The sequence below is a fragment of the Xenopus laevis genome, chromosome 5S (genome assembly GCF_017654675.1).
Source record: "Xenopus laevis strain J_2021 chromosome 5S, Xenopus_laevis_v10.1, whole genome shotgun sequence".
NCBI lineage: Eukaryota > Metazoa > Chordata > Amphibia > Anura > Pipidae > Xenopus > Xenopus laevis.
The window spans coordinates 90,576,714-90,589,787 of record NC_054380.1 but is presented as its reverse complement, the minus strand read 5'-3'; the positions used below and the strand labels follow the sequence as shown (position 1 = coordinate 90,589,787).

Below are 13,074 nucleotides of genomic sequence, written 5' to 3'. Positions count from 1 at the left end.
GCATATTTTAACGACGTCTATGGCCCTCGCCTTTAAACAGATGCAGTAGCATTTAATAGGGCTATTCAGTGTTTAATTTATTTCAAAGTAGGCCTACACATACACACTGCACTTCTGTTTGTTGTATTCTGTTGTTGTAACAGTTAAAATTAAAAAAAGGTTAAAACTTTAAAAAGTTTATAAGCTGTGTTATGTTTTGCGGCTCCCGACTATTTTTCTTTCGTGGAATAGGGGGCAAAATGGCTCTTTTGATAGTAAAGGTTGCTGACCACTGCTCTAGACAAATAATGAATTGAAAAGTTGCTTAGAATTAGCCAGTCCATAACATACTAAAAGTTAAGTTAAAGTGAACCATCCATTTATGCCTGACCCACCCCACCAAGGATGGAGGACCAACAGCTTAAACATTGCTGGTTTTAAATGACCACTGACAATGGTCAGTGAATGAAACTGACAATTTTCTTTTCAAAATTTTAATCTACATTAAAAGTTACCTATAGGTCATGTTGATCGCTGATAACTCTGTTTTGTAAGTAATTGTCACTTGAAGTTCCTAAACCTGACATGACTGTCCCTTCTTAACCCGTCAGGTAGAGTTTCTAATGCCAACGGACTCCTGCTGCACAAATATGGCAGCCCTCTTATAGAGGAACAAGGTAGTTAGAAAGGTAATGTAAAAGCATCAGGCAAATACTTATTGCAAAATTATAGATAGCATTCAAAGACAATGTTATGATTAATAAAAAAGGTTATTTTCTGATGTCAGTATCTCTTCAATAAAAACTTACGAAGTTTGTTACTGCTGATCTTGCCCGATCCATCTTGAACAAAGCCTAATTTAAGGAAGAAAATATATAATTTTTGAGAACTATATCAAAGTTCTGTGGACTTGACAGGTTTTCAGGCATTCATACAAATAAACAATGAGAGGATCAGAGGATCAGATGACCTTTTGTAGATGTTAAAATGATATGCATATCTCATCACATATACAATGATAGCAATACACAACAATGTGATTACCTAACAGCCACAAGATATCATTTCTAGTTTTGTTCTGAATAGAACTCTCAACATTAACCCACCAGCCCAAGCTGGGAGAAGAGAGAAGCAGATCAGCAGCTTTCACTATCTGCTCTTAAAAGTACTGCTTCTGCCTGAATTTTTATATATTTTTTTTAATAAATAAACCCCCAGTCGAATTTAGAGTATATTCAAATGTAATAGAGTTAACTCGCATAAATTCTAAATTCAACCTTTAATAAAAGTGCGGCTTTGTTTTTTCTGAAGTAGCCCCAAGTGCCTCGTGAGGAAGCTTAGGAATAACGAAGCACCACAACCAAGGCCTTGGATGAAGTTAGTTGCCCGCAGAAGGAGATTTATCATAGGTGATGAATCTCTTCCAATGCCATTGCTCTTACAGAGCAACTGTTTTTTGGTCCCTAGACTCCGTGCCCTCCCCTTCGAAAGTTGGAAAAAGGCAGAAAGAGAAGGCAAAATACAAACAAAAATAGGCTAAAATGCGCCATTATAGAACATACTAACACAAAAGGTTAAAGCAAATTAAGCCTTCCCCCCCACCCCAAAAAAAAAAAATACAATAATAACTTTCTCAAGCTAAACTGTGACGCTGAGTTGTGTCAATGACAAGGAAACACTGGCACTCGAGGCATTAAATTGCAGGGTTACCCCTTGCTGTTTATTAGTGTGGAAGTGCAAAGTTTTGTAGGAAAATTCAACATAGGACTGCATGTTAAATTTAACAATTTATCTTCTCCAGGTATGACTAAATGAACCTTTACTCCCTCGTGTAATTTAACAATTCCCTGCACCTTCCAAGAGCAGCAAGTGGTTCACTAGAGTTATAGGACTGTGTATAAACATGTCACTATATTTCTTGTATGTACATATTACGTTACAGCCCAATTGGCTGCAGCTTAGCGAAGTACAAGTTCCAAGTAAGGTGACCTTCAGCAGTCTAAAGTAAATAGGCCTATAACCTCGTGACAGCTACAGAACGCATGTGGCTTTGTTTCTTACTGTTATAGTGACACAAAGTAGTTATGTGCGGCACTGTTACCGGTTCCATGGATACACAAGTACTGTATGAAACTGTGGAACTGCTTTATGCCAGACACATCTAGGGTTGCCATCTGGAAGGAATTTTACCAGCCTGGCCAGTAAAAATGATGGTTGATCCCAATGTTATTAAAGGAAAAGGAAACACCCTGGGCGCAAAAATCCCCCCTCCCTCCTGGCCTACTTGTCCCCCCGGGCAAATGCCCCTAACTTGTTACTCAACCCTCTGCGCAGGTCCTGTCCACGGAGTTCACAGGCGCCATATTCTCCCGAGCGGTCTTTTTCCTGGATTAATCGGCATCTTCTGGCACATGCGCAGTAGGAGCATTTACCGGTATGGATCTACTGCGCATGCGACGAAAGTCACAAAGTGAAATCGAAAAACTTTGTGACTTTCGGCACATGCGCAGTAGATCCTTACCGGAAAATGCTCCTACTGCGCATGCACCAAAAACGCTGGTCAAAGCAGGAAGACGACCGCTCAGGAGAAGATGGCGCCTGTGAACTCCGTGGACAGGACCTGCGCAGAGGGGTGAGTAACAAGTAAGGGGCATTTGCCCATGGGGACAGGTAGCCCAGGGGGTTTCCTTCTCCTTGAACAGTGGGGAAAAAAAAAAGATAAACATATAGGAAGCCGGTATTTTTTTCCAGAAAAGGTGGCAACCCTAGACACAATCCCTCTAAAGCTGGCCATAGATGTTGAGATTTTTAAAAGATCAGATCCTGAGACCACGATCTTCTCAGAACGATCGTACGATCGTACGAATCTACCATCAACTAAAAAGACCAATTTACCAGGAAAACAAAGGGGAGCTGCCTGCTTGGCCCTGCAAACATAGAGAGATTGCACTGGGACCGACAAAGATTTTTTGACCTGGCCGATCAATTTCCCGACAGATGTCGGACGAAAAATCGTAAGATGTACGATCGTTCGAATACCACTAACCGCACGATAATTTCGAAGGATCGGTCGGGCTTCCCTAAAATCGGTCGTTCGGCAAGAAGAATCGTCGCGTCTATGGGGACCTTAAGCCTTATGGTCAGAATGGGAACAACTTGCTGGTTTAGGAACGCTTTTAAATGTAAGTTTCTTTCCATGGACAAGGAATGGGCAGATAAGCATTTAGTTTGGGATCAGGCAGGGAAGGTTTAGGGCAGCCATGTGCTCAGGCTCCACACACAATCACAGGAGACAGGCTGGAGGGAGCGGAGTGATATGTCACATCACACCCTTTATAAATGGTGGCCACATGCTGCACAGGGAAGAGCCTTTTGTCTGCACGATGACAGGCTAGTTAGTATAGACAGCATAGTCAGTTAGAAGGGCGCGTGTGGGACAGAGGGAAGGCCTAAGACACTTCATTCTCTCTATTCAAGTCGCTGTAGAAGTTGTCAGTGAAGAAGGGGAGGAGAGCAGCCGGCCAAGCAAATGAATGACAGAGCGGCCATGTGCTGCTACACAACGCGTGCCGGCAATGACGATGTTACGGATCTGGAGGGGGACTTCAGCGAGACCTGTACTTTGCCCGAGTGTCTGCTCGCGCCTGCGCTTACATGCAACACGCTGAAGAGTAACCCGTTTAGCAGTAAAAAGCCGCTATTGTCTCACACCGGTCTCACTCACCTTGTGCGCTCCAGTAAGACAAGTGGACAGAAATCACGCCCTGCCTTTCATTATACGGACTCGTCTGCTCACGTAGTCACAAACCCCTCCCTCCCTCTTTAAAGAAGCAGTAACACTATAAATACAGGCGGATGGCTCCTATTTCTATCTAGTCAGCCTGCAAATGTTTGTAGTCTGTGGAGAGCCAACAAAGTCTGTTTATTCTTCTTTGTATTCCTAAGAGCTGACCATCAGTTAGATGCTTCTGTATACACCTGGCTCCATTACCCAACGTCAGCTTACTTGGTTACTCCTATAGTGATGGTAGCTATACACGCTACAATGACGATCTTTCCTGGAAAAGATCTTTCCAAGAAATATCGTTTGTTTTAATACAAAGATTAAAGCTGGCCATAGATGCAAAGATCCGATCGTCCGACTTCTTCCCCATCTCCCGTCCTGCCACTAACCATTCAGATCAAATAAAGTAGTAAAAGAACAGATCAGCCGATGTTCTGCCCCTGACAGCAATCGTACGAAAGTTTATGTCCGACAAAATCTAGTGACCGTCTCCCTCTGAAAATCGTACGATCGACAATACATGCAGAGATATTATCGGCAGCCAACAGAAATCTTTTAACCTGGCCGATCGACCAAACGACCGATCTCCATGGGAAGAAGAATGTCGGGACTCTCCACACACGGCCCGAAAATCATACGAATCGAGGATTCATATGATCGGATTTTTGCATCTATGGCCAGCTTTACAGGTAGAAACAATAGAATTCTACCTGTATCTGACGATTCAGCACTAACAATGGCCGTAATGTAATTGTAATTGGTTTTAAAGTTTAAATGTAAATGCAACTGAAATCAGTTTGACATTGTATTACTGGTTCTATTTATTATTTTTTTATGTATATTTCTTACGATTACATTTTATTTCATTACATAGTTACATAGTTAAATTGGGTTGAAAACAGACCATCAAGTTCAACCCCTCCAAATGAAAACCCAGCATCCATACACACACCCCTCCCTACTTTCACATAAATTATATATACCCATACCTATACTAACTATAGAGTTTAGTATCACAGAAGCCTTTGATATTATGTCTGTCCAAGAAATCATCCAAGCCATTCTTAAAGGCATTAACAGAATCAGCCATCACAACATCACCCGGCAGTGCATTCCACAACCTCACTGTCCTCACTGTGAAGAACCCCCTACGTTGCTTCAAATTAAAGTTCTTTTCTTCTAGTCTGAAGGGGTGGCCTCTGGTACGATGATCCACTTTATGGGTAAAAAGGTCCCCTGCTATTCTTCTATAATGTCCTCTTATGTACTTGTAAAGTGTAATCATGTCTCCTCGCAAGAGCCTTTTTTTTCCAGAGAAAACAACCCCAACCTTGACAGTCTACCCTCATAATTTAAGACTTTCATCCCCCTAACCAGTTTAGTTGCACGTCTCTGCACTCTCTCCAGCTCATTTATATCCCTCTTAAGGACTGGAGTCCAAAACTGCACTGCATACTCCAGATGAGGCCTTACCAGGGACCTATAAAGAGGCATAATTATGTTTTCATCCCTTGAGTTAATGCCCTTTTTTATGCAAGACAGAACTTTATTTGCTTTAGTAGCCACAGAATGACACTGCCCAGAATAAGACAACTTGTTATCTACAAAAACCTCCAACACACTGCCATTTAGTGTGTAAATTGCATTTATATTATTCTTGCCAAAGTGCATAACCTTGCATTTATCAGCATTGAACCTCATTTACCAGTTTGCTGCCCAGTTTCCCAACTTAGACAAATCACTCTGCAAAGTGTCAGCATCCTGCATGGAACCTATAGTTCTGCACAATTTAGTATCATCTGCAAAAATAGAAACAGTACTTTCAATGCCCACCTCCAGGTCATTAATAAACAAGTTGAAAAGCAAAGGACCTAGTACAGAGCCCTGCGGTACTCCACTAACAACACTGGTCCAATTAGAAAATGTTCCATTTATCACCACTCTTTGCAGTCTATCTTTTAGCCAGTTCTCTATCCAGGTACAAATACTATTTTCCAGGCCAACATTCCTTAATTTAACCAGTAACCTTTTGTGTGGCACTGTATCAAATGCTTTAGCAAAGTCTTTAGCTAACCCAGAATAGAGGTCCCTGCTTACCTTCTCATAAAAAGAAATTAAGTTAGTCTGGCAAGATCTGTTATGCATAAAACCATGCCACACACTCATAGTATTATGATTTGCTATAAAGTCCAGTATCTTATCCTTTATTAACCCTTCGAAAAGCTTATAGTTTTGAGCAAACATAGGAGATAGCCAGGGAGTAGAAATTGATCGCTGCACAATGGATCGTCGCCTTGTCGCCGTTTCTGAATAGGAGTGCAAGCAGAGAATCAGTAAGTCATTTCTTAATAAAGACTTTGCGAATTTAAGGTTAAAACTGCCTTGGTGTTTTTTTCCCGTTATGTAGAAACTAATTTTTTTAATACATTTTTTTATGTTATGTTTTTTAAGTCCTTTAAGCTGCTGTGAGAAATGGTGGGGACCCATATGCCATCTGGCCACACCCCCCTAGATGCCAATCTCTGCTTCTGGGTTACCACCCACCCCCTATCACATCAGCCTAGGCCTTATGGATATTCTGAGCCCCTGACAGCGTTCTGGCCTTCCCCTCGCCGATAGTGGCCATATACCCAATAGCACCTGCCATGGTGATTTTTTATCCCCCAAATGGCTCACTAGAAAAAGGGTTTATGTATTTTTTTTAACACAGGACAGTTTTCCTCTGTGACAGGCTTGTTTTGCCACAAACCAAAACAACTGAAATTGCCGTGTGTATTTATGAAAGTAGTCAGGAAGACCACACTTCCACAATCATTTAACTTATAGCTGGTATTACTTCATATCCTGCTACCCCCCCATGCCTCCAACTTTCTGACATTTATATTGCCAAATGTTCTACTTAAAAATTGTCAAAATGTGTATACACATTACTTATGGCAAATTTATAAGTTGCTTTGAAAGGCAATATTATAATAGATGCAAAAAAGAGTTTAATTTTTGGTGTCAGTATTTCTTTAAGGTATGAAGATCCATATTATGGAAAACCACAGGTCCCTAGCATTCTGGATAACAGGTCCCATACCTGTAATAACTGCTTAATCTGTAATCAGATTGATTTGGAAATATTCAGCATTCTTTAACTATTATACACAATGTCCCATGTATGATCTGTGTAAGAGTCTATAATGTCGGGATCCTGTAAAATGTTTTGGAAGGGCCTGGCGCGCAAACCAGCCAAGTTCCTTCTCCACATACCTCCTTGCGAGTGCTCACGAGTGATAAAAGTGCCTGCAGAGGGGGAATTTTGTGCAGCAAACCCCGTAGGAGAATATTGTGTGAGGAAACAACAAAATATACACCCGGAAGGAATACTGAACTAAACTTACAAGGCAGGACATTTTCGATAAACAATTAACTAAAAGTTACGCTACCAATTATCTAAAACACAAACTTGAATTAAAATTATAGTCATCCCCATTCGACTAGGCTGGCCGGACAGAGTGGAAAAAAACCCAGTGGGCCTGGCCTTTATGGGCCCCACTGACCCAGATCCACTCCCAGTTGATAATGCAGACACTCCCCTGCTTTCGCAGTCATTAAAGGGATTCTGTCATGATTTTTACGATGTAGTTTTTATATCTAAATTACACTGTTTACACTGCAAAAAATTGGTGGGTAGGCAGCCATCTCCGGTAATTTTGCCTGGTCATGTGCTTTCAGAAAGAGCCAGTGCTGCACTATGGAACTGCTTTCTGGCAGGCTGTTGTTCCTCCTACTCAATGTAACTGAATGAGTGGCAGTGGGACCTGGATTTTACCATTGAGTGCTGTTCTTAGATCTACCAGGGAGCTGTTATCTTGTGTCAGGGAGCTGGTAACTTCCCATTGTTCTGCTGATGAGCTTCTAGGGGGGGGAGAGGGTGATATCACTCCAGCTTGCAGTACAGCAGTAAAGAGTGACTGAAGTTTATCAGAGCACAAGTAACATGACTGCGGCAGCTGGGAAACTGTCAATATATTAGCCCCATGTCAGATTTCAAAATTAAATATAAAAAATCTGTTTGCTATTTAGAGAAATGGTTTTCATATGATATATATCAGTAACTTTGTTATAAGGAAAGGGGCTGGCAAATGATGGGCCACTAAAGGGGGTTCAATCCACAAAGATCATTAAACTTCTCCTCTATAGTTTTCATTACTTGCTGATGTGCTTTATGTTTTGTGTAGTACACCTCTTTTTGTGTATAATATCTGGAGTTCTCTCCAGCTTCAAATCTAAAATGTTGTTGTGGATCTCTCACAATGGCAGAAAGTAAGTTAACTCTATTTCCTTTAAAATTCTGCAGATATTTTGAGATTAAATAACAGAACAGTTGAAGAAGGCCACACAATTCTGGTTGATGCTCTCATCTGCAGCTCCATGTAGCTGCACAGATAGACACAATATTATACTGAATATGCCTGCTGCGTTTTTCTGGCTGATCTCTGCTCCGTGTATCTGCACTCAGGTCAATACCTTCCAACTGTCCTGTTTTCTGTGGGACAATTCAGATTTCTACAGCTCAACCCGCAGTCCTAGATTTTTATTTAAAAGTCCCAAGTTTTTCTTTGATCTCCTGTACTGATGCTAGAAAAAGATACTAAGTTTCTGAAACTTAATTAAATAAGAGGCTTTTTGGCAGAGAGCCAAGAACACTGAGCACCTGCACTTAGATACATTTGTAACAATTTAAGATAAGCAAAGATACAATTGTAACTATTAAGATAAACAAGTGGCCCTAAAACATGGCCCTAAAACTCCCAGAAATGTGTTCAAACTTTCATAACCTGCCAAATTTTGTAAAACTGACATGGTATCTACGGGGGGGTTCATAAAATGAGCGTTTTATCAACGAATTTAGCTGCACTACTCAAGTGGGGTTTCCTTAAAGATTGGTCATGTAGAAAAGCAAAAGCCCCTTAAGCTGGCCATAGATGCAACGATCCGATCGTACGAATCATCGTACGATCGGACTTTCCCATCTCCCGACCCGCCACTAACCATTCAGATCAAAGTCTTACCAGTCAGATTAGTTAAAGAACAGATCAGCAATGTTCTGCCCCTGACAGCAATCGTACGATATCTATGTCCAACCAAAGCTAGTGACAGTCTCCCACTGAAAATCGTACGATCGGCAATACACGCAGAGATATTATCGACAGCCGACAGAAATTTTCTAACCTGTCCGATCGACCAAACGACCGATCTCCACCGGACGAAAAATGTCGGGACTCTCCACACACGGTCCGAAAATCGTATGAATCCTCGATTCGTACGATCAGATCTTTGCTTCTATGGCCAGCTTTAGTGTGACTTTGGCCTTATGATCTGAAGACAACTTCAGGAGCAGCTCTGATTCCATCATCAACAAAGGTTGAAAGTGGTACAATCCTTTAACAGGCTGAAGTCCAGATGAACACAATACCCTAGTCTCTTGTTTCACTGCCTCTAGTTTAGCATAAACATCTCTTAACTTCCAGGCTGCAGGAAGCTTGGGTGCACTTTATTAGTACTAATGACAGGAGCGTGTCAGTATCAGTTTAAGTAACATAAAACCTATACACAAACGCTGTAAAGTTGGGCACACCCAAGGTTCTACACATGTGGGCAGAGAGTTCAGTTACCTGAGGGTAAGGTGTGTGTTATTGTCTTGTTGTCAAACTAATTATTTCACACATATCTTCTATACACAACTTTATTTGCTGTTGTATATATGTATATTTTTATTTGTATAGCGCTCCTTGAGGGCAAAGCACTGTACAGCAAAACAATAAAATAGTAGAACAAACAGGGGGTCATTGCAATAATAAGTTACAATACGTACAAAAATACAATACACATAAATATAAAGTATAGTTACAATTCATATTAAGTGCTTGTTGTCAATGAGATAAAAGGATAGAGGTCCCTGCCCCATAGAGCTTACTGTCTAAATGGAAGGGTAACGTACAAACACAGATCAGAGGGCACCATCTTCCAGGTCTTCGGTCTTTTTCTGTAAGGAAACCCCTGTATTTGGCGCATGAGCAGTTGGAGCAGTCCGTTATTCATACAAACTGTGCATGCACTGAAAAGTTTAGTGAATTGCCGAAGGGAAAGGAAGAAGATCGAAGACCCGGAAGATGGCACCCATGAGCTCCACTGCGCTACTCTGCATAAATAAGCGAGTGTGCTGTCTAGGGACACTTTCTGCACTATGAGGGTAGGAAGCAGGGAGGTGGGACTATCTAGGGTAGTAGATGGGGCTTTTCTTATTGAGGAGGTTTAGTTCTCCTTTAAGAACAAGCTTTTATGTTTTTGAATCACACATTTAGATGTATTGCAAAGCAGTGTCACAAAATTAGCAGATGATGGAAAACTGGACATAAACTTCTACAAAATATAAAAACAGGAAGGAATTTAACCTGTTGCAAAAGAGCTGGAGGAGGATTCTGTTTAAAGCATGTATAGCAAGTTATTAGACAAAGTTCTGTCTCTTGCTTCAACACTTCTTCTTCACTTCTTACTTTAGTTAGAGTTGTAGTATTTCTGGGCAGGTGATCTCTGAGGCAGCCCAGAGTATATCATAAAATGGGGGCTCAAGGGAAAAGATGTAAAAGGGCAATATGTTTTTAAATACATATTCCAGTTTGGTAAGATTCTTTAATCTGCCACCACTGGCGTAACTGTAGAGGTAGCAGACCCCCATGGTCACGGGGGGGGCCGGGGAAAATGGGGCCCGGACCGCAGGGTCTGTTTCCACTATAGTATTGAAATCTCCATTCTGCCACGATTGATGGGGATGCAGGTCTCTACTCCTTATTTTGGAGTGTAGAAACCTGCAGAAATTCAGAGAAATGCAGGGCACTTTGCAGAGTGCTTCTATTTGCACTTCATAGCTTGCCCTGCACTTAGTAAATTACCTCTACTTTCCCCAGCGTGCCTTGGGTTAGAAAAACACTGGAATCGGTATGGATGTGCTCACACACAAGCAGTGTCGGACCGGCCCACCGGGATACCAGGAAAAGTCCCGGTGGGCCCAGGTGTCAGTTGGCCCTCATGCTGCTAAAGATTTGGCCTATTTCATGGTCATTCTCTATTTCTATGAGAACCAAGAGGCTAAATAGATGGAAAAATAGATTATAGTATAGTAAAGAAAAGAGACTAGGAGAATAGAGGTTGAGTGAGGAGAGGAAGAATAATAGTACTAAGAGTGGGCCCTTGGTCTAAGATTAATTGGTGGGCCCCTGGTCAAAGGTTTTTGGGTGGGCCCCTGGTGTCCCAGTCCGACACTGCACACAAGGTACAAGTTTATTGTGTATTTTTGCTATCCAGTTCTGTGATCTATTCTCTCTAGCCATCAGTTTTGTGTAGTCTGCAAACACATTTGCAGAAAAAGGTTTATAAGAACAGCTCTACAAATGAGGAAGATGTTTGTTATCTTTAGTCTGCATCATCACTAAGGGGGGGATATTATATATGTGAATACTTTATGTATGATCTTTGCTAGGCTGTAAATAATGGAGCAGTTGTGTTAATATATGGTACCACCCTGGAATTTAGCAAGTGTGGGCTGTTTAATGATTAATGGTTGTTTGTACAAATTATATCACTTAGTTTTGGCACAGCAAAGGGAAAATGGTGTCTAGCCAAGGTGCATTTATGCTGTGAAGCGATCTCTGGAATTTTTGGAAGAGGACTGTCATTTATCCTTAGTGCCAAATCAATAATTCCTAAACAGTGCACTGTACATAATCAACTTATTGTTTCTGGGAAAAGATTTATATTGTGACCATAAATAAAATAGACTATAATTAAGAGTACTATGATCTTACCATTTATAATTATGAATAAGATTATAAGATTTATTTCAGCAGCTTAGACTCTGTTTTTTGTTCATAAAGAATTGTATCCTTTATTTGCAGAAAAGTTAAAATAGGACAGCAGCCATATACACTTGGTAAAAAAAAATGGCAAGGGATCAGCAGAACTATGCCACTAAAATAAGAACCTCAAAAAAGTACCTTCCAGTATCAACCCTCCGGGATGCCACATACACACATAATGCAATGCTTTGTGATGCAGGCTACTCAGTGGGCACATTAATTCACACCCCACCTGGTGTAGGGGGGAACATTTCTTATCCCTTCGTAAAGAGGAGTCATGTCATTGGTTTATCGATAGGCAGTGTCTGCCACCTTCCCAGACCTTTGCTTACCTTGCAGATCTGTTTATGTGTGTCCCCTGCCTCTACCACTGCACCGTTATCTCTCTGTTTACTCCTTAATAAGGTAACTGCTGTTTGACTTCATTTAGAAAAAGTTTTGGTTTACAATATATACGGTTGTCATCAAACCATTAAGATGTATTCAGAAGATTAGTCCTGTTAAAACTCTCAGATTAAAGTATTAGATCTTCTTACAATCTTAAGGTGGCCATAAACTCCAAGATCCGCTCGTTTGGCGACATCGCCAAACGAGCGTATCTTTCCCCGATATGCCACTAAACAGCATGGCTATATCGGGGGTAATTCTAACATTTGGCCGTATGGCCGAACGATCGAATTACGATGCGCCAAGCGGCTCCGACGGGTTGGTCGGGTAAAAATCCAACCTTCCCATTAAGGTGGCCATACACGGGCAGATAAAGCTGCCGATATCGGTCGTTTGGACCGATTTGACAGCTTATCTGCCCGTGTATGGGGGCTTCCGACGGGTCTTCCCGATCGGTATCTGGCCACGATATCGATCGGGAAGGTTGGATTTTTACCCGACCGACCCGTCGAAGCCGCTTAGCGCATCGTAATTCGATCGTTCAGCCATACGGCCGAACGTTCTAATTACCCCCGATATAGCCATGTAGTTTAGTGGCATATCGGGGAAAGATCCGCTCGTTTGGCGATGTCTATGGCCACCTTAACTTGCAATAACACCCAATGGGGGGTTCGGAATAAACAAAGCAGTGTCCATATACATACAGACCTCCCAGTACATTACTGGAATTCAGTTTTTTAAAATTTCACAGTTGGCATATGTGTTGACAATGGAATCAGTGAAGCCACTGAAGTGTTTTCCAGGACTTCCCTTTGCTGATATTTGAAGAGTTTGCTATGACATCAAGGCTGGCTTCACAAGCTAGTGCTTATTTTTGATGTTGACACACCTGTAATTATTCCATCTGTAAAGTTTATTTATTATAAACCAGTTAAAGCAGATGTGAATTTTGCTAGTTCAACCATCAGCTCATATAAAGATGATGATGATGATGATAGAACATGAGGAGGCTGCAGCCTT

General features: G+C 41.4%; 1 protein-coding gene across 2 annotated transcripts in view; it reads right to left on the bottom strand.

Annotated features, from left to right (window-relative positions):
- tfrc.S (transferrin receptor S homeolog) overlaps positions 1-3,797 on the bottom strand; it is a 29,337-nt gene extending 25,540 nt beyond the window's left edge. Inside the window, exons 1-2 of one of the 2 annotated variants that reach the window (XM_018265633.2) lie at positions 3,704-3,797; positions 789-833 (exon numbers count right to left, since the gene is read on the bottom strand). In XM_018265633.2, the coding sequence (XP_018121122.1) occupies positions 789-821 (33 nt within the window). In that variant the 5' untranslated portion in view covers positions 822-833; positions 3,704-3,797. Of the gene's footprint in view, positions 1-788; positions 834-3,633; positions 3,657-3,703 lie in introns of those variants that run through there. The other variant, XM_041564770.1, reaches the window with a different exon arrangement.
- Between the last annotated feature and the right edge of the window lie 9,277 nt (positions 3,798-13,074).